The sequence below is a fragment of the Struthio camelus genome, chromosome 2 (assembly GCF_040807025.1).
Source record: "Struthio camelus isolate bStrCam1 chromosome 2, bStrCam1.hap1, whole genome shotgun sequence".
NCBI classification, from domain to species: domain Eukaryota; kingdom Metazoa; phylum Chordata; class Aves; order Struthioniformes; family Struthionidae; genus Struthio; species Struthio camelus.
The window spans coordinates 54,371,705-54,397,242 of NC_090943.1; the positions used below are offsets into that span (position 1 = coordinate 54,371,705).

The following is a 25,538-nucleotide window of genomic DNA, read 5'->3' on the forward strand; positions in this document are numbered from 1 at the left end:
TGCCCACACTCGGCACAGAACCTTTACCGAAAATCAAAACTTCATTAAACTTCAGCTGAGACCTTCCTATGCTGAAAGAGGATCTTACCCTCAACACAGTTTTCCCACGCTAACTTTCAAATAGCCCCAAAATCCTGCACTCTTCATTAGAGTTCACAGTTAACCTCAGAAGAAAATTCCCTGCGAACCGTCAGCTGCCAAATGGACCCCGAACGGGCCTTAGCGACAAATACCGATCTTGTCAATGCATCTCCCATTGCTTGCCAGAAGCAGTTCCCACCCCATCAAAACTCCTGGATCCTGTGCTTTCATGTCTCCCAAAATCTAACATATCTCTCCCAGTGCACCTTCTCCTGGGTGAGAAGAGTGCATGACATTAAATAGCCAAAACAGGTGCTAACAACAAGCAATGTTGTATTGGCCCCGGCGCGGGCCCCAGCAGACCCTCTTCGTGCCCAGCTCAGTGCAATTGCTTGTTGTAAAGCAATTCCCATTTTTTTCTGAGGGAACATTTCTTCTCTGACCTCCCGGTCTTGATCCTCGAGGGGGATCTAAAAAACACTTTAACAAGGATCCTGAACTAAAATGTGTAACTTTGCTGAATAATAAAAACCTGGGCTGTGTGTGTTTTATAGCTTCCCCCGCCACCCAATTGCAGGTGTGACCTTTCTCTTACCCACCGCAGAGGCGTACCTTCTTCCCTTTGCCCTTGCTCACCTTCTGCTGCACGGATATCTGATTATTTCGGCTCTCAGATAGCCTGACTATTAAAATATTAGAGCAGCTGTTTCCAGCTAGTATTTAGCTACGTCGGTTAGCCGCCGCTTTGCCAGGCCTGCGGCAAAGGCGGCTCGTGTCAGAAAAGGCAGGAATCCTTTTTTTTTTGCCTTTTATTTTCCCAAAGTAAAAAAAAAAAAAAAAAAGCCTGTTTCTATCACGCTCACCAGCGGCCCGCCCGGCTGCCCCGTCCCTGGGATGCGCCCGAGTCCCGCCCTGAGCGCCCCGGGGCTGCAGCCTCCCCACGCATCGCCCCACGCACACGCCGCCGCAGCCGAGGCGGCGCCGCCCGCGGCCGCCAGGGGGCGCCGCAGCGCAGGCGCGGCGCGGGCGGAGCGCAGCGCAGCGGCGCAGCGCGGGTCGGAGCGGCGCGGAGCGGAGCGCGCAGTGCCCGCGCGGCGCGGCGCGGGGCGCAGCCGGGCCGGGACGCGCCGCGCAGAGCCGCGCCGCGCCGCGCCACGCCACGCCACGCCACCGGGGCGGGCACAAAAGTGCCGCGCCGCCTGCGAGGGCGTGCAGCGCCGGCTCGGCTCGGCCGCTTCTCCCCCCCTCCCAACCCCTCCGCATCCTCCCACCCCCGACCTCGGGCTCGCAGGATGCCGCGGAGCTGGGCGCGGGTGCTGGGGGCGCTGCTGGCGGTGGCCCTGGCGCGCTGCTACAACGTGGACGTGGGCCGGCCCGTGGTGTACCAGGGCCCCAACGGCTCCTTCTTCGGGTACTCGGTGCTGCAGCATTTCCACGACAGCACGCGGTGGTGAGTGGCGCGGACGCCCCCCTCCCTCTCCCCAATTGCCGCGGGGGGCAGCGCGGAGCGGGGAGGGCGCGCTGGGCTTGGGGGACGCGCGCCTCGTGGCCGGGAGCCCCTTAGCAGCGTGGGGAGGGGGGCAGACAGAGGAGAGCTGCCCGCGGGGCTGCGCGGGTGGTGTCATGCGCGGCGCGCACCCCTTTACGCGGGTGCGCACCCGAAGCGGCGCCGGGTGGGAAAGGGGCTGAGGGCGGCCGGCGCGGTTCCCACGGGTGTCGGCGCGGCGGCTCCCACGCGTGTGCGCGCAGGTGCGCGCGGTGCGGGCGGGTTTCCCTCGAGCTGAGCCCAGAGGCCTCGGTGATGGGCGCCGCCTGAGCGCTGCCGCGTCGCTGTGGCTGTTTGCGGCCGCGGTGGCCGTGCGGGCTCGGCAGCGGGCGGCAGGCGGGGTGAGCTTTTGCCTGGGTCCCTCGTGCAGAAGATATTTAGGGGGGGAGGAAATATTTAGCAGCTCATCTCCGTGACAGAAAGCGCGTGTGATATGAACTGGGGCAGGGCATGCCGTGTTAAGCGAGAGGGTTTTTCGTAGCGGTACCCTCCGGCGGGAGCAGTTACGTTTCTGCTGGTCTGCCTGTGCGGAGCGGAGGGCTCCGCGCTCGGTGTCGCAGTGGAGAAAATACCCGCGGGGAGCGGAGAGCCGCTTCCAGAGCGGGGGGCATCGGGCTCGTGTGGGTGTGTGCGCGCCCGGGGACGGAGGCACCCCTGCAGTCCCTCCGCGGCAGTTTTTTTAATCAATTGCGTAATGAACGATGATATAAAGCTTTTGTACATCTCACAAAAATTATGCAAACCAGCCGGCTTGTTGTTTTTCCTGTTGACTGAAAAGCGCCTTGGAACACACTCCGTCTCTCTCTTGTCTGGGTCACAGGCTCTTTGTTAGAATTAAAACTGATTTCTCTTAATTGGACCTAGCTGATGTCATCTGGGGCACTTTTAATGTGAGTAGGAGCCACTGACTGCCAATAAGTGTCCACAAAGCTAGTCTTTATCTTTTACACTTAGATATGGCCCGATTACTCAGCTGTTGATGTTGGAACTGTAGTGCTCTGTGATATAAATAAGTGTATTCATACTAGCGTCTAGTTCTTTAAAATGAATTTCTTTCACACCCTTTACTTCACAAGTCAGTTGTGCGCTTTGCCTTTCTGCATAGTGGCTTTCATGGAGCATTCATTCTTAAGGACTTATCAGAAGGCATCAGAGAGGAAAAAAGCTCTCTCAAAAAAAGAAAAGCTCTCAGTCCAAAGCAATGCTTAACTTGTTGCAGAAACCAACAAAGGATAAAAAGGTTGGAAGTGACTTGTATTCAACACAAATTACTGGGGATTCACAGTGGTGTGAATGAAGTGCCAGTCTAATGGGATATGATGAGATGAAAACGATGTAATTTGTTGCTCTTCTTTGTGTGGCCCCTTATAGTCTGATCGGTAACATGGATTTATCTTTAGATAGTGCCTGTCAGTGTAATTTTTGAACAGATATCTCGCTTTTTTTGAGAAGCTACGCAAGGGACAAACTTTGGATGCTCCTCTGAAGGCAGACATCTGAAAGTCTGATCCCCAAAAGTATTTCCCTAACAACTTTTTGAACAGGGAGGTTCTTCACAGTGATTCAGCTGTGGCACCCAGCAATAAAAAGTATCCAAAATCACAAACGGCTTCCAAAAAAAAAAAAAAAAAGCTCTAGGAATGGGGTTCGCAGCCCCTTAACGTGGCCTGCATCGGCACTGGGTTAGGCTGCCAAAAGTCTTGAGGGTGGGATTGTCACCACTGACTGTAAAACTTCTCTTTCCACCGTGGAACGAGGGGCTTCACAGGGACTTCAAAGTCCTGTGCCCAGCGAAGGTGACAAGAAGGGCTTTCTCTTTGACTTTGGCTGTATGTAACTGTGCTCTTAACATATGCATCTGCTCTCAAGGTTGAGGGATAGCAATGAATTTCTTTGCTCTTAAAAGTGTATGCAGTCTTCCAGTTTTCTGAAGATGTCATCCCTGCGTACTGGCTGGGCATATTCTGAGTGCAGTTCTATTTTTTTGGGTATTGCTACCTAAGGTCACTTTTAAGTGTTTAAAATATATCTTCTGGAAAGCTTAAAAGATCTGGCTGATCTTTCCTGACATTCAGACCACCAAAGGACTGAACCCTTTAAAGTGCCTTAGCTATGTCCATTTCCTTTGCCTGGGGCATAAAGATTTGCAGTATTATATACTACTATTTTAAAACCATCTTCGTGCTTTACAGAATCTTATTTCTACCTACAGATACTACTTTGAGGCATGAAAGTCTCTTTCTTCACTTTCCAGTTTAAAGAGATTACAGGTTACTCAAATACAAAATACAATTCCTTTTAAAAAAATCAGTTATTTATTTCTCTTTTATTGCATGAGTGTGCAGGGGAAATGGTTAGTAGAACTGATGACAGTTTTAGGATTTGTCAGTTTTCTTGTGTGAAGTTTTTGTGTGCAAAGCTATATAGCTATTCCCCTGGCTGGCTGGTAGAGTTCCCAGATGATGTTTTTTGTCTTTCAAAACGGGAAATTCTAGTGAAGGACTGAAATCTATTATATATGCAACATGCAATAAAAATATATTTTTTTTTATCTTTTCATGTCATTGTAGCAAACAGACAATGATCCGGTGCTACTAGTAGGAGCTGTTTTCTGCATCAGTTTTGTTCTTAGCTTCATAGTTTCTCTTTACCCAGACAGGAGTGAAGATTTCACTTTCTCATGTCTGTTTACCTTATGCCCTACTGTGGGAAGATACCTAAATTGACTCTGTACCACTGTATTTTGGGCATCCGTGGCTTGCTTGGTCAGCTGTGCTATGGGAACCTGTGCAAATGTGAAAGATTATATCCAAGGCTGATAAGGCTCTCTCTCTAAAATTATTTAATCTGCTAATATGGCCTTAAGCATTAGAGATTGTTTTCATTATAGTTCTGGATTTCTTACTCTTAAATGCCCAAGGGCCCAATATTCATTCGTTTAATGTACTTGTGATCATGTGAGCATCTTAGTTGAAGTGTGTTCTCAGCCTTCTCAGTAGGCTTTGCGTGTGCTAATATATTTAGTTGTTGCTTTACATTAAAGTGATATCTGGAACGGGTAGCTCTTAAACTTCAGTGTTTCAACCATTCATTTTCCAACACTGCAAAAGCACTTGTCTGTATTATCTGCAGGTTTTCAGTAAGCTGATTCAAAGCTTGATGACTCTTGAAGCTTTACATAAGCCAAATACTCTTGCAGGAGGAAAGAAGGGGAAGATTTTGGTTGAAATGTCATCTCAAATATGAATAGTCAGGCTGCTACACAGCTCTAGACAGAAATTATAGTGGAATAGGGTATTCAGCCTCCATGACAGTAGTGGAATAAGTCAGTGCCTTCAACCTGAAATAGTTAATTGCAATGATGCTTCCTTTTAGGAGTTGTTTTTACGTGATTTTCGTCTCAAGAAAGGTTTGTCCTCTGCAGATGTGCTGAGGGTATTGTTTTTCAAACAATGATGTCCCTTGTTTTCCTTCCTTAACTGGTTTTGGTGAGCGTAGATCTTGAAAGATTTGCCCAGCTCCCTGACTTCACCGTTTTCAGCAGAGTGAGGAACCAGGTGGTTGCTTGTGGTTGGACCACAGACAAGCAGAAGTGCTTCTGTTCTCTGGATATAATTTAGATGCTTGGAGCAAAGACCTTAAAAAAGCAACCAAGGCTGTGGCTTTCCCTGCTTTCCTTTAGAGATAGTTTAATAAGAAAGAAACAAAAGTAAATTCTGCCTTAATAAAAATGTTAATAATGTGACATCTCTGAATTTTTTTTCCCCAATATGATTTTATTTTATCTCTACCTTCTAGCCTCTCCTCCCTTCCCCCTGCCGCCCCCCCCCCCCAAAAAAAAATAAAACAGCAAAAAACCCAACCAAAGGTCATAACTTTATCCTTTGTGGCAGCACAATCTGGCACAAAAGAGTAATGGAGTGAGTTTAGTTACATGACATCCTGCTGTAATTGCTGCATCAGGGAATGAGTCTGGTTTGGGGTTGTTGCTTCACTTGCTGTGTCCCGCACTTCACCCTGCTGTTCTGCCCCTGACACCCAAAGAGAGTTTTGCACCGGGCAGTGATGGCTACGTGTCGTGTTAGCACACGATGCGCTTGTGTGCAGCCGGAAAGGGAGAGATAGGAGAGCACCAGGCTGCCAGAGGCTGGGGGTTAGGGTAAGGATGCCGTGCCGCGTTAGTGATGCGGGAGGTGCTGCCGGGACATTTTGGGAAGGCAGGGAGCCTGGGTTTGGTGTCGCTGCTCACCACTTGTCCCTCTGCTTCCCGGAAAATGGCTTTGCACTCTGCACGTAATGGACAAACCACAGGGGTTTTCATTTCAAGGACTTAGCAAGTGGCATAGACCTTCCTGACGGGAAGAAAGGCAACAGGGATATGCTGGTGCGCCCTCCTCCTGGTGCAGCTTTTGAAATCTGCTGTGGCATGGGAGGCTATTTAAAGACTTTTTTCCCCCCTGCTACTTAACATTGCAGGGAGGTGAGGTACCTTCACTTCCCCGTCCTTGAGCTATGACTGCCTAATTACTGCTGGCACACTGTAGGCTGCCGCAAGCGTGCTTGGCACCTCTCCATGCCGTCGGTCAGCTCGACACGTCTTTGTTCCCTGATCTTCCTGCTGAATACAGCACTTCATTTGCACATCTGCTGATCCTGAGGGTCAGGCACCAGCGAAGTGATAGTTCCTGCTCTGCAGGAAATAATTGTAAGGTGGAGTGGACTTTCCTATAGCCAAAAAGGCTTCTTGCTCTCCATTAATATTGGCTGCTGTGTCATGTTCTCCTGCAATATGTGACATGTTTCTGTCTGCGTAGGTACGTAGTTCCTCCAGGCAGATGAGGGCATTTGTCCTTGGTAACAGGAGCGTGAACGAAATATGAGAAGGTTAAATAGCTTCTCTGCCTGCTGGTCCTCATGCTAGCTTGGACCCCAAGACCTTGGTTCACAGAGCCAGTGAGATGCAGGTGGCTCTTACAGATTGCTGTGCATATCAAGCAATAGTGACTGTAAAGTGGCCCCAAACCTACCGCTGTCGGTTCCCTTCTGCAGAAAGTAATCCCTTTCTCTCCATGAGGCTTCCTGCTCAAGACATCTCTGTGCAGCTACTCACAGACATCCTTGGGCTTTTCTACAGAGGATTATGGTTGCGGTGAGAGCCTGCACTGGTGGATAATTTTTGCAGAGAGCACTGACCGCATCGTAACCCTTTTGGTGAAAGGCTGGAAACCCACTGGGGCTTGCCTGCTGACAATCCAGGCAGTCCTTTTGCACTGCGCTGCAAAACTCAACCACAATATTAGGCTATTTAAACTAGAGCTATTTGAACTAGTTGTAACGTGCTGGAAGGTTGCCTGATAATAGCAAGAGATCAGGACTGTTGCTCTGTGGGCTGTTTACGTATTTACAGTGTTTAGCCCAGGCAGGAATCCACAGCACTGCAATGCAAGTAGACTTCACCAGACTGTTAAGTCTTTGTTTGGGTATGCATTTATGTTTTGGTGCAGTACCAGAAAAAAACACCTTCTCTGGTTGCAGTGTTGTTTCATTGAAATGGCAAAAGACTTCAAAAGAGTCTTCTAGTTGGTGGGGAAGAGCCAAAACAGGCATTTGTCTTATTCAACATAAATTCCAGAACGTTACGGTACCGATACGTATGAATTTTCTCTCCAGGTCTGTTGAAGTCTCATGACAAATAAAGAGGTGACTTTCTTCCAGTAGTTTAAGGAGATGCTTACAGAAACTAATGAAAGAGCAAGGGAATTTTTTACTGATGAAGGTAATATTCCAGTTTCAAATCTCTGAATAAAACCAAAGCAAGTTGTATGTGGCAGATACCAACTGAAAAGCGTGTGAGTCTACAGAAAACCTCCAGTCTCACTGAAGGCAACTTTTTCAGGATGCTGGCAAGCGTGGGTCACACCAAAAGAGCAGGAGATCTGCAAGGGCTGCACCCAATTGGGGAATAAATGCAAAGGAGTGCGTGAATGACGCAAGATAGATTAGTACATGATGTAGATGAACTGTCAATCTGAATGTCCAGGAATCCAGAACTGATTCATTGTTGGCCTATGTCAGCGGTTGCCCTTGCTGGCTGCTTCTTTGTGCTCTGTCCACATGGGGAAATGAAGACAACCCTTTTGTTTTTGAAGGATGCATTCACTCCAGACGGTTTGAGTAATTTAGTCTGTGCCCGTAGCCTACTTGCATAATTAATTATCACTTTTTCCCCTTCAGCTTTTTAAAGAGAGCTAAAGAGTCTCTGCAATTTAGGCTTCTTAATCTCCATCTTGCATTCTGCAACCTAAGATATTTTTTGTGCTAATTGCTGCATCAAATTTACTTTACTTAGGTTGGAGTAAAGCTTCATTTAAACCAGAAGTGAATGTGGCCTAGATTATCTTATTGTTATAACAGGTCAAAGAAACAGTTGCTTGCCATTTGCAATTTGAACCAGTAACTCTTTAAGCTAGTAATATCCCCCCTTATTTATTTTTGTTAGACCTCATGAATGTCAATAAGTGAATGACATGCATTCATCGCCTGTGCAGATTAAATGATTGGCACTTGATTTTCTGCCTGCTGCCCGTCTGTTGGGATTTCCATTTGGAGCTATTATTTCAGTCTCCTTTGTGCTCCCTCCCCAATGTGTGCAGGCTTTGTAGGTTTGAGCAACTTAAGCATTTCAGACATTAATTCTTCTCACTTGTGAAAACATGATATGAGTTACAAAGTGCAGCCCCATCAAACTTCTACAAACATTGCACCTTAGCTGGTGAAACTCGGGAGAAAATAGTCACTTAGTGTAGGGGATTTCTCTTTTTTTGTAAATATATTTCTGAATGCTCAGACACAGTTTTGTCACATCCTGCGTCCAAGGAAGCCTATATGATAGCCGCGGTGCAAACTTACTGTGCGAGCCGCTGTTTGGAACAGAGTAGGCTCCTGCTGGAAGCTCTCGCTGGTGGCTCGGGCTGATCCCAGATGCATGTACGCGTTGTGACATAGCTCTCTCTACCTCTCTATATTTACCGTGATGATGGGTAGCGGTTAAGAAGGGAGCTTTAAATTAGAGGCTGGCAAGAAGGATGAGCAGGGGTCCTTTAAAGCCAGGAATACTTCACTTTTGGTGGCTTGTGTTGGGTGATCTGTCTGTACCATGGGTGGGCTATGTATGTGGACCAATTATGCAACAGTAACTTTTTAGTCCTTCAGAGGCTAAACGGAGCACGGTGCCCTCTTGGTCAGCCATTGCCTCCCCAGTTACAGGTTTGATCCACGCATGTGAGGTTCATTCTTTTAGAGATGATCGTCTTTAATTCCGGCCCTGGACTTGCCCAAATGAGTTTTTATATGCATAAATATATATATACGCATAAATATATATATATACAAAAGCCAGCGCTCTGCCTCACAGTGCAAAGGTATTGGCAGAGCTGATACTACACTGCTTAGCTCCCCAGGTTGCCTTCTTCCTGCTTGGTTTCCCTCCTCACTTTTGCATGACCGGTTTACAGATTTACAACCAGGTGAGAAGGTGGTTGTCGCTTTCCTGAGGAGACAACAGAAGGGCTCCCCAAATACTTGTACTTCCCCCATAAACCTCCTCAAAAGCATCCCGATGCCTTACTGCATATTCAGATTGCTGAACAGTTAGCTGGACCGTAACACAAGTGGTGGAAGCGCTCATCTTCTTTCAGGGATACATCTGGGAAACCTATGGTCAGAGCTACACATTGGCGCTTCCCAGAGACACTAGCTCTCACATGCAAAATAAATAGTGCAAGTTTAGTCTTTGCTGCCTTAATGATAAATGGTCAGTAGCAACACATCGTGGAAGAGATTTGTTCCTGGTTTTCTGAAGCAATAATTACATAAAATGTTCTGAGCAGGGGTGCCTCAACTTCTTAAATGAGCTTATTAATCTTAGGCTGTCTGGAAAGCCCGTAGGTTTGGATTGTTTCCCCTCGTGGGCGTGCGTGTAGGCTCTTGTGGATTTTGGGGTTGATAGGGATGTCGTTAGAACCGAGGAAAAATGGTTGCAGCTGCTCTTGTCTGTCTTCACACTTTCCTAAATGGTTTTCTGGGGGAAAGGAATTGCTTTAAATGTGTTATGCTCCTAATGGAAATTTAACTTGTTAAAGAGTTCATGGATTCACTGCAGAAAAATACCTTTATTGTGTGTGATGTTTTCAGTTCGTGAATCAATGTCATCGTTTTACAAGGTCATTGGAAAAAGTCCTTTTGCTGAGGAGGCTCTGGCAATGTGAACCTTGCTGTTTATTATTTTTTCTTTTCTCCTAAAATTAATCACTTGTTACTTTGCTTTTGGTTTCCAGGGTCTTGGTTGGTGCTCCCAAGGCGGAATCTAAATACAGCGCCTCTGTTCAGTCCCCAGGAGCAGTGTTTAAATGTCGAGTCCATACCAATCCTGACAGAAGATGCACAGAACTGGATATGGGTCGAGGTGGGTAGTTGTGATGCTTTAAAAAAAAAAGGTTGGTGGTGGGGAGTAGAATCTTGACAAATACCTGAAGTTTTGCTCCAAAGGCTAATGACTGGAGAGCCTCCTGTCAGCTCCGGGGAGCGCACGGCAGGGCCCCAAGTCCCTGGAGAGATCCATCAAGCTCCTCCTGGCAGATTTTTGAGCACCGGCAGCGAAGGTGCCTTTTCTTCGCAGCATTACAGAATTGTGTCCCATTTGGTGATGGGAGACAGTGCTCTCCCAGTGGCCATACTTGCTCTCTCCATTGGTTAAGCAGGCAAAGGTGTTTTTTTTTATTTTTTTTTTTCTGTTTATTTTATTTATTTATTTTTTACCCTAAGCCATTGTCTTTTCTCTGCCTGCCTGAATGTGGCTTTTCAGCGCGCCCGTGGGTATGTGACTGGTCCAGAGCGCTGCTGCCTGTTCCAGACAGTCTTGAAATGATGGTGTGTGGGCTGGCCCCAGATGTTGTGCATGGTGTACTGTGTTATTAGCAACATAGCAATCTGTGGGTTCCCTCATAATGCAGTAAATGATTCCTTTTGTTTACCTCTAAAGGAAATAAAAGTTTCTCTCAGAGAGCAATGCTTGTATGTTGTTGCATGTGACCAGGATTCCCTTTGGTTTCTCGGAAGTACAGTCCGACCCAGGGGAAGACAGGGTGCCTGTTTCTAAATTAAGGCTCTGATCCAAAACCTTGGGCTGGATTCTGATGGAGAAATCTGAAGTCATTAAGTCTTTCATTTCTCTTGGTGACGTGATTCTCATTATTGCTTTCTGTGCCTATAGAAAAGGTATATTAGTATTGTTTCACTAATCTTTTCAAAATGGGAGTCAAATAGAAATTTACTTTTATGAAGTGTACTTATATTAAAGCTGTACTTTTGGCTAGTTTTGATTTATCCTCCTGCTATGAAAATGTTAGTGATCTTTGGTGAAGACATGAATACTGCCTGACAGAATTAGAGATTTAGGCCCTGCTTTCTTTAAATGCCCATGATCTCATTTTCAAGAATAACTTTATTTCGACTACATTCGGCAGGCAATTCCACATCTCTCCCATTGACTTCAGTTGGATTGATTATCCAAGTAAAACTGTTGACACGCTGCAATAGCTGCTGGCTTTACGCTCTGTTTGGGACAGGGTCTGTCTTCTGCAGTACATTTGCATGATGTCAAGTAAGAAGGAGAAGATCACCCTGAATAGTGCATACAAGAACTAATAATAATGATGAAGGAGGGAAAAGGAAAGCACTCTCAGGCAGAGGTTTGATCAAAGCTCTCTTTTCCTATAGGGATTCTCTGTAGATATTTAAAGCTCATGTCTCCATGCCTTTGCTGCCTTTCCCCTCTTTCTGTAGGCAATTCCCGGGGCATGCTGTGTGGGAAGACCTGTAAGGAGGACAGGGATGATGAATGGATGGGTGTGAGCTTGGCCAGGCAGCCTAAGGCTGGTGGAAGTGTGCTGGTAAGTCCACTCTTTTCTTTGATCTCATTAAGATCGTTGCTGCTGTCTGACTCTAATGCTAAACACGTCAGGATTAATGTGCTCGGTAGTGACTGACAGAGTCCAGCTTTATGGGCAGCTACTTCTGTAGTCCCTTCCTTGAAGCGGAAGGAAAATGAGCCCCAGCCAGAAAGCTTTATTTATAGAGGGGGGACTTCAAAGCAGTCACACCTGACTTGTGTCACCTAGGGGCTTCCTCCTAAATCTGAGGGATTAAATCTTTGAACAGAATAAATACGACTTTGTCTCTGAGGTATCTGCTAGTTTATTCCCTTTGCAGTTGGTCTGTGTTTATGTAGGGAATATATATGCATTCATTTTCCAGGAGGATATGTATTGGGCATCAGAGCTTACTGGGAAAAATGTAAGATGAATCTTGGCAGTGCTATTTTGTCTTCATGTATTTCTACTAATTCAAATTCTACTAATGAGACAGAGGAGTGGAGAGTGAAGATAACTTAGTTGTGTGCGGGCGGCCTTGCTGTCTTTGTAATGGTTACCGTGCAAGTAGAAAGGTCAAGGAGAGCAGATGGGATCCTTAGGATGTGGAATTTATCTTTGCAAAATAACATTTCCTATGCTGGAGAAAGATCATAAAGAAAGCTGGGCAAATAACTTTTAAAAATACATGGGTATATTACAATCAATAACTGTGTCTGTGTTTATATCTGCTGTTGGCTTCTGACTGTCTACCAAACGAATCTGCAGGAATGTTACCCGAAATAAAAAACTGCAACCAAAAACACTGTGCATAATACATCTGGCAAGCAAATTTTAAGCTTGTATTGGAGTAACCCTAACAATAATCTAATCCTAAACACACTGAGGAGTTGGAAACTTACAGTGTGACCCTGTCTTTCCAACGCGATACAGAATATCCGTGGTACATGGAACAAACTACTCATAAATGTACTAACGGCAAAAAATTCTCGTACAAGAATTTCTGTGCTTAACCACCTGTGTAAGTCAAGTGGAGAAAGCTGCCTTGTACAAAGAGAGTCCTCTCAGTAGGAATGTAGACTCCGAGCAGTTATGCCGTAACTTGCTGCGCACCAACTTCAACAGGGGGAAATAGGTGTTTTTTACACCTTTCTGTGGTAGGCGGAGATGTGCTATGGTACTTTATCCGATTTGGTGTGCAACTTGCAAGTGCTTTAGAGGCTGGTTAATTCTGGATATTTTAAGTATGTGTCCAGCAGTAGGGAAGGGGGGAACATAGAGTGGCATGATTCAAAAAACACCCTACCCCCTTCCCCCCCAACAGTATAAACAGCTTTCATCAAGTGCAATTTAAGTCTTTGTCGCAAGGGCTTCCATGCTGCATGCAGGGCAGGGTGCTACTTCTGCCCTCCTAAACAGGAGGGTCTTTCCCACTGCTGCCGTCTTCTTTTTCATGCCTCCTGCTGTGGTGGGCAGGTTTCCCCTCTGTGCTGAGGGGAACCTCCACGGGGAGGGTGGTGCCCTGCTCCGAAGGGCCCCATCCGTGCCCTTCCGCGAGGAGGCATGTCAGGCATTTCAGATGTAAAGCAGGTTAAAAGCAAAGTGTAGCTCAAGGAAAGTGCACAGCTGGTTGATATGCTTATTTCGGTGCAGCTTAAGTTGGTACAACATCTCCACAAGTTCCACTGATTTAAAGCAATCCTAAGCCAGCCCTCTCGCAAGCTTGTGCTGCCTCCACCAAGTAGATCATGTCCAGATGTTTGGGGATGTTTGTGGGTAATTCTCATTGCAATCAGTGAGATAGTTATCACCGAAGCTCTCAGTCTTAAACTATTAATTAAACATCTGTCTACATCTGTGTGTAGACAGAGCCTGAAATACGGAATACAGATTCTTCCAGCAATCTTGGGTGGAAAATACCCTGCTGTTTCAGGGCAATGTTACTCTCCGTTTTGAAGAGCATGGATCTGAAATACCTTTTTAATGAGAAAGATGCATGATTTCCCTGTGAAAAGGTGGTTTTTGGTTCATGCAGTCTTCTAATTTTAAAGATTAAGATTTCTTTATAATGCAGCTCTTTGTAAAGTGTCCAAGAGAAGTTCTCATTCTGAGAAAACATGTTGTCTGTGTGTGTGTTCAGAACCATATCTGCTGATCAACTTTTTAATAAAATTGCTAGGTAACTCTTGCTAATCTGGCTTTTATATCTTTGGTCAATATTGCAGACTAGCCATCAAAAATAAAATCAGCATTTTAAGCACTTTTTCCGACAGACGTGGTAATACTTCTAATAGGATAAAATTGCCATTGCCACCATATAAAGTTGCTTTGCAAAGGATGCACTGCATGTATATTTACATATATAATACAAAATAAACTTCTTTACCTATATTTGCACTTGCCAATGACAGTACAAAGCCTGTTTATTCATAGCTATGCAAATAATAGGGCTTCAGCGTTTTGGGGCTCTCCCAGCTTGCCAGCCGTTTGAAGAGTAAGAGGAGCTTTGCCAGTGAAGTTAGTGCAGCGTATCGTCTTGTCCTCCACCAGCCCTGGTTCTCCTGAGAGAAGTCGTCCCCAGCAGCTAGGAGCATGCACAGTCCATTTTGTCAGGTGGTACGGCGTTATTTACTGTGTCACTTTGTAGGGATTCCTTTAAATCAGAGTGATATCTTTGTGTTTAATAGCCCTGAATTTTTTTATGAATAGGCCCAGTCGCTTTTTTAAACCGAGATGAACTACTCACACTCATGATGTCCCATGTTAGAGGAGTTAGAGTCCCACAGTTTGATGGTCGATGGCATGAGGAAGTTGTTCCTTTTGCTTTGAACCTGTCTAGTGGCTGAAATTTCTCTTTGATCAGCCTTTGCAATTGTCAGGTGAAAATACTAACTTTGGTGAAAAGGGGCAAAAGGAAGGTTAAGAAAGTGCCGGTAGTTAGTGGGGCTTAGCTGGCGGTTGGTAACATGGGTTGTGTTCAAGCCCAAATGGCACCTGCATATTACTGAACCAGAGTTTTATGTTTGTGTGAAGGACATGAGAGCTAAATAGAAAGGCATCTAATAATAATGAAGATTGAGACAAATGAACAAGGAAGATTAGCTAAAAAGGCTGTGCAGATTTGCAGTTCAGTGGTCTCCTGGAGCATGCCATCAGTCAATATTTGCATTAATTTAAGTGCTACAATAATACAGCTGAGCTTGCCAGTTCTTTCCAAACTGAAATGGCAAAATTCATTCTTTCAGTTTTTGTTGGGAGGGGAACTAGGGGCAGTGCATTATGACTTGGAGATAAGTCACATCCTTTAATCCTGTTCTTCCTCATTACCTGCCACATCTGTCATTACAGTTTGTTTTAATCAAGTGTTGCCATTTTTTATTCTAAGTAGCCAACCTATTGGCACATTTAATAATAAACTGTATGTGGTGGGGGAGGGGGAAGAAGCAACAAAGAATCTGGGGAGACTGGGAAAACGTCAAATCCCACAGCCATGGTATGGGGGAGTCCAAGGGAGCCGCTGCTGAGAAAGCTGAGGTGCAGCACATCTGGAGCTACGGTTAGGAGCTGTCGGCAGATGTGGGCAGTCGAGGGGAACTGTGTTGTGCTTGAACACACGATGTGCCGAAGGGACAGAAAAGTGATCGTTTGCCAAAAAGAATGGAAATTAACAGATCGGGGAAGTGCTCCCAGAATGACTAAGGTGAGCCCCCAGGCTCTGGTTGATCTCGAGCATGCGCTTGGTGCGGCAGCTCCTTTTCTGTCTTGTGTCTTTCTTGGCCTCCGCACTTCACCTCCACTCGTCCCCGAGCAGAGCCTCCTGCTCGTGATGAAATGCTGCTGCTCTCCCTGATTCTCAGTCGTTTGTGCTCCTTTGGGAGAGATTAGTAGGTTAATTTATGTGAGTCCCTGGCAGTTTTCGAGAGATAAAATGTCAGGGAATTTAGAATATCACAAGCCTTTATTTATCTTTCCCTAATTAAAAAAAAAATACTTTAGATCTGTTTCTGTTTCAGTTTACATCCGGCCTTGAGGTTGACTTGAATGTTGCTTTAGTGCTACATGTCTGCATGGTACTATCTTTAACGAGGCTGTGCACGTGTATATTTGCACCCACCGAACAGATTCTTCATGAGAGAGATTGTTTCCTGACTACTCTGAAAAATAAAGGTTTTGTGTGCTGTTTTATTTTGTTGTTGTTGTTGCTGTTGACTTTTGAAAGAGGAGTGCATGGGGATTAAAATCATAACTGGGCTTACTTCAAAAAGCAAGTAATTGCATCCCCAAAGCTGCTCTGTACAGGACTCCTAAGATACATTTGGCTGTCAAGCAGAGTGCCATTATAAGCATCCTTCATGTAATGCGTGGCACTCAGCGACACAGGATGCAGCGCAGAGCTTTCCAGAGCCCCCCAGAGTCCTTCGTTATCCCTGTGCGATTACTATCTTCAGGAAGTACATGCTTCTGGTTGAGTACCGGGGTTTGAGATTTATTGCTCTTCTAACGTCCAAGTGCAGCGCTGTTAACGGCGGAGCAGGCTTGTGCATAACTGGTTTTGCTCCATTTCAATAAAAAATGAGAGAATAGTATTACCCTTTATGCCTTTCTGGGGTTAAGTACACAGGAAGGGGCCTGTGTTGGCGGCTGGATTGAATTCAGGGTTTCCCAGTGGTTGATATGTTTCCCAGGTCCTTTATCAGGTCGGTGACTCAGCTATGCCCGGTTTGGGGAGTTTTTACCCACGTAAGGATGCTTGCAGAAGCAATATGCTCAGCGCTGGGGTGGTGAGGCCGAAAAGTGGGGTTGGGCAAAGGGGGGAAGGGAGAAGGTGTCTCTTCCGGAGGGGACAGTGTTAAATGGAGGGCTCACAGAGGTGGCCGTCCCTGACCCCTCTGAACTAGCAGGCCCGATGCAAGGCCTCCGGGAAGAGCTGAAAGTACGTGGAGGAGATTATCTGTAGCAGAGAACCGGCTCTGTGCGCACGGGGCCAAGCCTTGGGCGACATAAAGTGGCACCTCTACACTGACTTCAGTGACTTGCCCCAGCTGGAGATACGGCCCAGCATGTGCTCAAGTTCAAAGCCCGTGCTGTTTCGCCTTTCATTTCCTTTTTTTCTGAGTAACCCTCTGGGCATAAGGCTATTTGTGGTTTGTCTGGCAGCAATGCAGCATTAATTTTTGAAGCAAATGGATTTTGGGGAAGTGTGAATTGGGCTGAGCGCTGTTTGCCTGCGTGTCTTTGTGTGGCGGTGCTGTATCTTGTTTTAGCTCTGGTTTTGAAAGTTTATCTTACTTTTCACTCTGGAGGGGAAGACCTCCTGTTCTTTGCACCTCATCTATACCTTTATTGCCGCTCTCGTTGCTGCAAAATCTCTGGCATCTTCACTTAAATTCATTACCGGTAAGCCAGGCCCAGCTTTTCTGTCACTGGAAAAAACACACCTCTCCCAGGATACAAGCCTTTGACGGGTGCATCCTCTGGTGGGGTAGCCTTCCAGTATGGCCTTAGTAACCCTCTGAGTCTTAGCATCCCTTCTGGTCTCCTTACAGGTGTTCTCAATGTTTTTTTTTTTCTTGTTTTTCCCCTTTTTCTGGCTTGGGGGAGGGTTCTGTCCAATGCGGGCAGCTCTGTTTAGAAAAGCTTCACTGGCCATGAAGATTCATGCAAAATCTGGAGCATGGTCTCTGTCTTGTGCTGGGACCTGCTGATGTGTGTGACTAGGAAAACATATGAAGACTGAGATCTGAGCTGCCAGGTCAGGCAGTGTCACGAGCTGCAGAGAATGGCAGTGAGAAGATGCTTTACTGAGGAAGAAGCAAGGTGTAAGGGGAGGATAAGAGAGGGTGGAGGGGGAAAAGGTGATACTGAGAGGTCCTGTTCCTGCACTCTGCATGCCCTGCCTGGCTCAGAGGGCTCTCCTGTTACTCTAGGCCAGTAACGCCTGTGGTATGATCTGTTTAGGCCTGTGCACATCGCTGGAAAAACATCTACTACGAGACAGAGTACATCCTCCCCCACGGCTTCTGCAACATCATTCCGCCCAACCTGCAGCCCGCCGGCCGGAGGCTCTTGCCCTGCTACGAAGGTAAGGTGTGGGGCTCGCCTCCGTGTACGTCCTCTTTTGTAATGGTCGGTGTGTTTTCCGTTTCTTTCCACAAGCATCTGCTCTGACCCTCGCTGCTGATGGTTTTCTTTTTTCCTTTCTGTGCTTTGAGGCACAGCTGGGAAGGAGGTTGGTCTTTGGATAAAGCTGGGAGAAAAGCGCTGTGACTGAATGGATCCTATGACTTATGGTGCACGGCCGTGCTTACCTAGTAGAAGAATAATACATTTCTGAACAGTTTTTTGAGGTAAAAGTTCTCTCTCTCCCTTATATGAATGTCACTAGACGTTGATGCAAACTTAAACCATTGGTCACAGCCTCTCATGCTTAGCTGCACCGCTGAGTAAATAAATATGCTGAATTATATTGTAGCTGGGAACCAATTTTTTCATTTTAGGGAAATATTTTCTTTCTTGTGTTGTGATTTGGAAAAGAAGTACTAGAGGGAAAAAGTGTTGCTTAACACCTTACTTTTTCAGGAGACTGGTGTGGCAGATGAGTGTAACTGCTGCCGTATTTCAGATATTGTAAGGTATCTGATCCCTTTTTGGATCCTCTGAAGGCCTGGGTTTACATGGGCGAAGAGAGACCCAGAGAGACACACAGAGAGCGAGTGAGCTCTGAACAATGGGTGACTATATCTGTTTCTACTCTAAATCCCAAGTGTCAACGTTTTAATTTTCCAGCTCTCTGGTGTGTATGTGATTTTTTTTTTTTTTTGTATCAGATTTCCTTTCCTGAAGGCTTCAGAAAACAGCATCTCCTCGGCCAAAAGCAATTAACTAATCCAGAGGCATAAGTATGTTGTTAGGAAGAAGACAGAATATCTCTAAGATTTCTCAGCCCTTGGGAAAACACCTTCTTGGGTTTCTTCTGTCTGTCTCAGGCATTGTCTTTCCCCCCACAGCCATAGGAGCCTGAGGAAGCGTAGGAGTTTGGAGGCCAAGATGCGGTGCGGTGTGATGTGGGCAAAGCCTTTGTTTTGTTTTGTTTTGTCTTTTTTCTTCAAAGTTGGCAATGGCTGGTGACAGCCTTGCTGCTGACATGAGTACGTGGGAGAGGGATAACGCGGTAGATGTCCCTGTGAGTTCCTCCGCTGCTAAACATCAGACGTGTCCCAGCTGAGAGGCCTGGGAGACCAGGTCCGTGCTGGAGCTGGGTGAGACCTGCCGGAGGGTAGGCTCTGCTCCCAGCTCTCCATCTCTCTTGGTGCGGTTTCTTGCCTCATCTGGGGTTTTGCTTCGGGGCTTGTGATTGTTTTGACCCAGCGCAGCCGAGAAGCAGCTCAGGGCAAACCGGGATGAGCTGTGGGTTGCGGTGACAGTCTGAAAAAGTGTTTTTTAACCTTAAAGCTTTCACATACACAGCTGTCACAGGTTTCACTACAAAACTGTGGACCTTTGTCTTAAGTACGTGTGTCTGCCTGGAGACCGCAAACACTTGTGTGCTGAGCATTTGCCAGCCCTGAATTTGTTAATTATGTGAAATCTAAGGTGCGTTGAGGCTTTCTTGAACCAGCCGTTCCAGCAGCAAAATACAGGTAAACCGTGTAGCCTTCCTCTTCTGAATCTGTCCTGTTTTATTAGTTCTTTGTTCCTGTCAGCAAAATCAGGCTAAGGCTTTGCGCTTAAGCAATGCAATGCAAATCATCCGATATTACCTTTTATGATCACCGCATATGTGCAGAGTCACTTCCAGAGCTTCCTCTGCGCCTTTGTCATCAATCTTGCGTTTTCTTAAAAACTGCCAGTCTGAAATCACTGCAGAGAGGTGGTTTCTGGACGAGACAAACCGCTTGTATTTTTCTGTGCGTCATGTCTTCGGAGTAAAACTGCTGCTCATCTGACAGGATATTTGCCAGGAATTGCTAGAAAATAGAAATGTGTGGGCCTAGTATACGCAAAGCAGCCAGTGGAAAATTGGCAGGGCTGGTGCAGTACAATGCTGGCTTAATTTCACTGTATGCTAGAATGAAAGTTGGAGGTTTGGGATTGATTTCCCCCTGCTCCCTGCCCCGCTCCACTGTCAGACATCAAGCCGCAAAGTATCACAAGGGATGACTGCATTCGTTTTCTTCTGAAACTTTCAGGTTTCAATAAAACAAGCCTAATCCTCAAAGCTGGGATACAGGCAGGAAGATTGCTTGTTTGCAATTGAGTGCAATCCTCTCATTTTACAGCAACCCTTGTAACTTTTTTGTCTTCTCCTTCTAGAAAGTGAAGGAAAAATTCTCCTCCGTTTTAAAAAAATGCATGTTAAGAGAAACAGTCTGAAGGGGAGAAGCGGCGAGTTTGATAGCAATAATAAACGCAGTGCATAACGTAACTGCAGCGCTTCTAAGCTAAGAGGCTCCCTGGCAGCCATCGGGAGCCTGCCAGACTCGCAGTTGCAAGCCCTGCTTCTCCGAGCATGCCTTGGCGACTCGCGCCCTCACATTTTGGCTTTCTCTGGGACTTTCTGTATGCGACCGGGCGCAGACAGCGGCATGGCGGTTTCCAGAAGCCACGCAGCGGTATTCCTGCACCGAAGCTGGTGAGCCCCGTGAGAGGCTCATGCGCCTACATGGTCTGTAGCTAGGGCTGGCTCTTGCCTGGCTTGAACCGTGTGTGCGCGCGCGCGGGCGCGCACATGAAGATGGATTACTAGCTTGTGTAACAAACACCGTGTGCCAAAATGGAGAGGAATCTGACCTTGGGATGGACGTACTTAATGCATACGGTATGTTTTTCTCCACATAAAGCAGGCTTAATAATTAAAGACGAAAGAGGAAATGGAAATTTCCTGACTGGGTGGTAGCGGTGCAACAGCGTAGTAGTCTCAATCCATCTTGTTCTTGTCCAGTTTCCCTGAAACAGCTGACAGAAGTCTGGAAGCTATTGAGAGCTAATGAGAACAGCAGCAAGCCTAATAGTTAAATGCAATCTTTCTGAGGAGGAACTAATCTGGTTTATATGAGCTGGATGTCCTTTGAAGTAGAGTTGGGGTATGGTCTTCCAAGCTGTGCTTTCACTTGTTTAATTTTTTTCTTGTTTTTAGTAGCCTGCAAGAACAGGCAGCTGCCTATTTGCTGCCCCGATGCATTCGATAGGCAAAGAGGAAGGGTGGCTGCTGCTAGCCTAAGGGGTAGCCCAGCTCGACAGGGAGAGATGGGACGGTTTCCTTATCCTCTGTGGTAGGAGCTGGGGATGGAGGGTGGGGAGCGCTGATGAGCGCTTTGGTTAGTAGATGAGGAGACCAGAACATGCTCACATGCCTTCTCTCCGAAGGGTACACGAGTTTGCCCACAGGGTCCAGACCACATTTGGTTTTCTGGGAGCCATCAAGACTTCTCTGCTTTGTGGTGTAAACCCAATACCGCAGCGCTCGGTCAGAAAGATTACTACCACTTCCTTCCAGCGTAGTGAAACGCTGCAAAATAGGAAATAAGAGATCACAATTATAAAGGATGTTTTTGGCTCCTAGTGCAAATGATGGTTTATTGCAGCCATCCATTTTGCTTCCGTCTGTGAAGATGGTAGACAGAGCATTTGAAAGCGTTTTATTGCACTATGGAGCTTATGCTATGTTATGGTCCTGGAGCTGGCTTAGACACTCTTCTCCCTTTTGTCGCAAGAGGTTGCAGAGTGTTGCCTTCTGAATCGTTACACGTGTCATGGCTTATACTTTTTGTTTATTATCTGATTACTTCTTCCTCAGCTTTCGTAACCTAAGGTTACCCTGGCTACAAAACACTGCTGTCTTTTCTTGCTTGCTTGCTTGCTTGCTTTATGCATTTATTCATGGCATATTTTCAGATTCACGAAGGCACTCGAGTGTCAGCCCCATCTCACTTGTCTGTGCTATCAGCTGTTGCCTCAGCAGTTAGTTTAGTAGGTTGTGGCCTGTGTAAGCAGGGGTGCACAGCAGTGTGCAGATAGATAGGAAGGAAAGATGAAGATGGAGGATCTGTTTGTGACCGCAGCTATACTTCCTGAAGCTACCTGGAAAATATCAGATCCACTTTGTGCAATATCTAAGGCTCATGCAATATCTAAGCCTCGGGTAAGCGTTGATCTTCAGGTATGCAAAAGCTGTGATCTGACTTAGTTACTGCATGGTCCCCTGCTGGCTGATCTTTTCGCTATATTGATGGAGGGATGGAGGGGAGGCATAGCATGAGTGACGGACATCACTACTATGTCCTGGAGGCACCTAGGCACCTCCTCTAATGGAGGCTGAAGGAGTCAGAGGCCTCCAGGAGGCTGCATGGGACAGCAGTGTCAGGATGCGCGTGAAGAGGAGTGGTGGTTTTGTGCCGCTGTAGTGAGTCAATTTATTTTTCTATAAGCTTTAATTTTCTCTGAGAAGTATTATCAGGTATGTATTCAAGTCAATGTTTTAATGTCTCTTTTCATAGGCGAACTCAGAATTCATTTGAAATGCTGCAATCTCTGCTGTCCACAGTTACAACCAGAGTGTAACTAGTTATATAAATGAAATGTAGGGCCATTAGTTTGGGCAGATAGCACCGGCATTATAATTGGCTTAGGAACGCTGAAAACCACAAAAAGCCGTGAACTATGTCTATTAAAGGATAAGCCTCAGCAGATGTACCAAGTCAGTTTATTGCATGATCGCTTAAGCTACCATATCTTTCCTATTCCTTATGCATTGCAGTTAGTAATCATTCAGCTCATTTAAAGAATAATTGATTTTTCGTTGCCTGACAATGAAAACAATAGTGTGTATGTTTCTATTCTTTTTCTAACAAGTATATTGCAAATGAAGGTCAGCTGTGTAGTGCTCCTTTGATGTTGGGGCTTTTGTTCCAAGTTACCCCTAGATCTGAATTCAGGTTTTTTTTCTTTTTTCCCTGTTTTTTCTTTTTTCTTAAAGTAAGCAAAATTATATTGTAAGAAACAAAGCCATGAATTTGGTTAAATTTTTTTGACTCGGATGGAGAAATGGTTTAATTTTTGTGCATGTATTCTTGTATCTGTTGAAAAACCTGTAAAACAAAACAAAAAAAAACCCCAAACCAAAAAAACCAATCCTCTGCTTATCCCAAGAAACAAAGTAATTCTGTGTGTTTGTTAAACGCACGACTGCACAAAATATGGAATCGTCTAGCAGCCCTGAATAACCACATTGTTCAATTGCTAAAACAGTTATAATTTCTTCAGTCATCTTCCCATGGTTTTACGTTCACTTGGTTTTTATTTGCAAGCAAATTCAAGGGGCAGCTTGTGTGAGCTGGATCATTTACATTGCCGAACGCTTGTGGATTCTGCCTTTCGGTTGCCTTAAGTTCTGCAGGGGGACGATTTGGAGGGCGTTCAGGCCTCATCGGAAGCATATGGCAAAACTGATTTGTGGGGAAGGATTTGAGGTCTCCATTTGTGCTGTGGAGGGCTTGATGTAAGGGCCAACTGGGCCCTTACACTGGGGGCTGTGCAAATAAAAAGCTCAGTCCAACGGTTAAGCCATGACGAATTGTGAAGAAGTGTTGGAAAGTCTGTTTATAGAAGAAGAAGAGGAGAAATTTGAAAATCCAAAGTAAGAAGTAAGTTTAATTTGCTTCTCGTCCTGTGCTCTGGCCTTCAGTATGATTATTTCATTATTTGCCCGACTTAAATCTTTCACTGCATAAATTTAAATATTCTGCAGCAATTTTCCTCCTTTATTTTAAGATGAATTGTACTGGGTGTTTTTTGAAGGATACACTTAAAGAAACCGTGAGCCAAATCTAACACAGTTTTATAGTGAAATATAGCATTTTATTTGTAAATCTACCAAAATGTCAGCAGGGCTTACATGCAGCAGTCCGTTACAGACCTGCCGCAGCAAGGCATAAAGGTTTGCTCTCAAAACCAATACATACATAAAAAAAAAAAAAAGAAGAAGAAAAAAAACAAACAAAAAACCCCATCCTTTTGGCTTGTATTCCCCGCGAAGGGCTTAATTTCGTTTCGAAGCGGCCTCGTGAAGAGGCGATGGTTGTGAGCGAGCTCTGGCGTTTGGCTGGAGGCGCTGCTCCGAAGGCCGGTGGTGTCCGCAGCGACCTCGGCCGTTGCCCCGTAAGCGGCCGGTGGTTTTTGTGGTCGAGCGGGCGGGTTTGGCGGCGCGGGCTGAGGATCGGCCTGATCCCTCTTGGCCCTCCCTAAACCGAGGAGGATTTAGGGAGCTCAGGCGCTGAAACACTCTCTCCCCGCCGAGCCGGTCCCCCCAGGCAGGGCTGGGAGCACACGGGCACGGCTGAGCACACGGTCCTGCTCCTTCCTTTCCTGGGGTTGTGAGTGGCGAAGGAAAAAAAAACCACTTTCTAAAATGGAATTTGGAAAGGTAGTCGCTGTCCCTAAGGCCGTGGGTCTTCAGCGTTGCAAAAGCCTCCTCTGGAGAGGGTGTATATATGTGTGTGTATATGTATATGTATGTATATGTATGTGTACATAAATATATGTGTGTGTGTGTGTTTATGTGCACACACACACACACACACATATATATATTTTATATATATATATATATATATAAATATATATATATATATATAAACCCCATACCGCACCGTTGCCAGGCTGTAAGGTGAATGCTTTTGGAGGCTGAATTACTTTTTTTTTTTTCCCCCTCCTGGTGCTCCCTTTATCCTTTGGTACAGACTGTGATATTCAGGAATTGGCGATGTGTTAGGTTGTGCGCTCGTTAGCGCGGTGAATCTTGGAACATAATGCTCAGAAAAAACCTGCAAAGAGTCTGATCCAGCTCGAGGTTTCAGAAGCTCCTAAAATCAAAACGTTTGGATTAAGGCTGAGTGGAAGACGGTTTTCCCATCTCTTAAGAACTTGTTTTTTCCTTTTTTTGGAAAAGCTTTTTTTTTAATCCTCCCCACCCCCAAAAGGGATAAAGTAGACGTTGCTTAAGCTTCACAAGAGAAACTACTACTAGGTAAAATGCAGAAACAAAAAGTAGGGGGCCAGGGATCGGGGCAGCATCTCCTGTGACGGGTGAGCTCTGAGCACGTGGCTGAGAAGAGCCGCGGACCCAGGCGTCCCCCAGCTGAGGTGAAACCGAAGGCCATCTCCTCCCTCCCTCCCCGCTTGCTGCGCTAATTCGGCTGGTAGCGTCCTTGCTGGCGCTGCAGCGAGGCAAAACGTTCGGTTTCGGGCTGGGTTTCGTTGCCGCTGCCCTACCGTGCTGCCAGGCTAAGCGGTCAGGGAAAGCCTGCCGCCGCGCGGTGCTCCTGGAGGGACCTGTGGTTGTCCTCCTGCTGCTGCTCCTCCTCAGCACAGCCAGGTCGGCCGTGGCTGGGGGCAGCGGCCGCCCGCTGCGGCGGGAGGGAGGAGAGGGGGGTGCTGCATTTCTGAGGTTGGCTGGACGCCTAACGTTTTCCTCCTTTGGCTCCAGTTGGGGCGTCTTGCGGCTGGGTACTCGGGAGTCCCCGTGGGCTGGAGGAAGCGGAGCCCCGAAGGGCGAGCCGCACGCCGCCTGAAGTGACTGTGGTTTGCTTTCTTCCCTTCTTCTCCCGCCCAGAGTACAAGAAGAAATACGGGGAGGAGCACGGCTCGTGCCAGGCTGGAATCGCGGGCTTCTTCACCGAGGTGAGCCGAGACGTGCGCGACGCAGGGGTCAGATTTGCGGCTGGGCTTTCCTGCCTTTTTCTTTCTTTTTCACCTTTTTTTTTTTTTCTCCCCTCCTCCGTGTGCACCAGGGAAGGGAACTAGAAAATATGACTTCAACAGCTGGCTATGCACTTAGCACATTTCCTTTGTCCCGTCCTAACTTTAATAAACACAGCGAGCACCCACCCGTCTCTTACATTTTCTGCCCTCCCACAATTCTGGGTGGGGATTTGCATGTTGCACAATTCATGTGAAGTGATTCACATGTAGACAGATTTGTTTTT

At 46.4% G+C, this 25,538-nt stretch overlaps 1 protein-coding gene across 1 annotated transcript in view; it reads left to right on the plus strand.

Moving 5' to 3' along the window:
• Positions 1-1,170: 1,170 nt before the first annotated feature.
• Positions 1,171-25,538, plus strand: part of ITGA9 (integrin subunit alpha 9) — a 224,890-nt gene continuing 200,522 nt past the window's right edge. Inside the window, exons 1-5 of the mRNA XM_068935830.1 lie at positions 1,171-1,531; positions 9,964-10,091; positions 11,471-11,577; positions 17,515-17,638; positions 25,166-25,233. Of these exons, the coding sequence (XP_068791931.1) occupies positions 1,374-1,531; positions 9,964-10,091; positions 11,471-11,577; positions 17,515-17,638; positions 25,166-25,233 (585 nt within the window). The 5' untranslated portion in view covers positions 1,171-1,373. The remainder of the gene's footprint in view (positions 1,532-9,963; positions 10,092-11,470; positions 11,578-17,514; positions 17,639-25,165; positions 25,234-25,538) is intronic.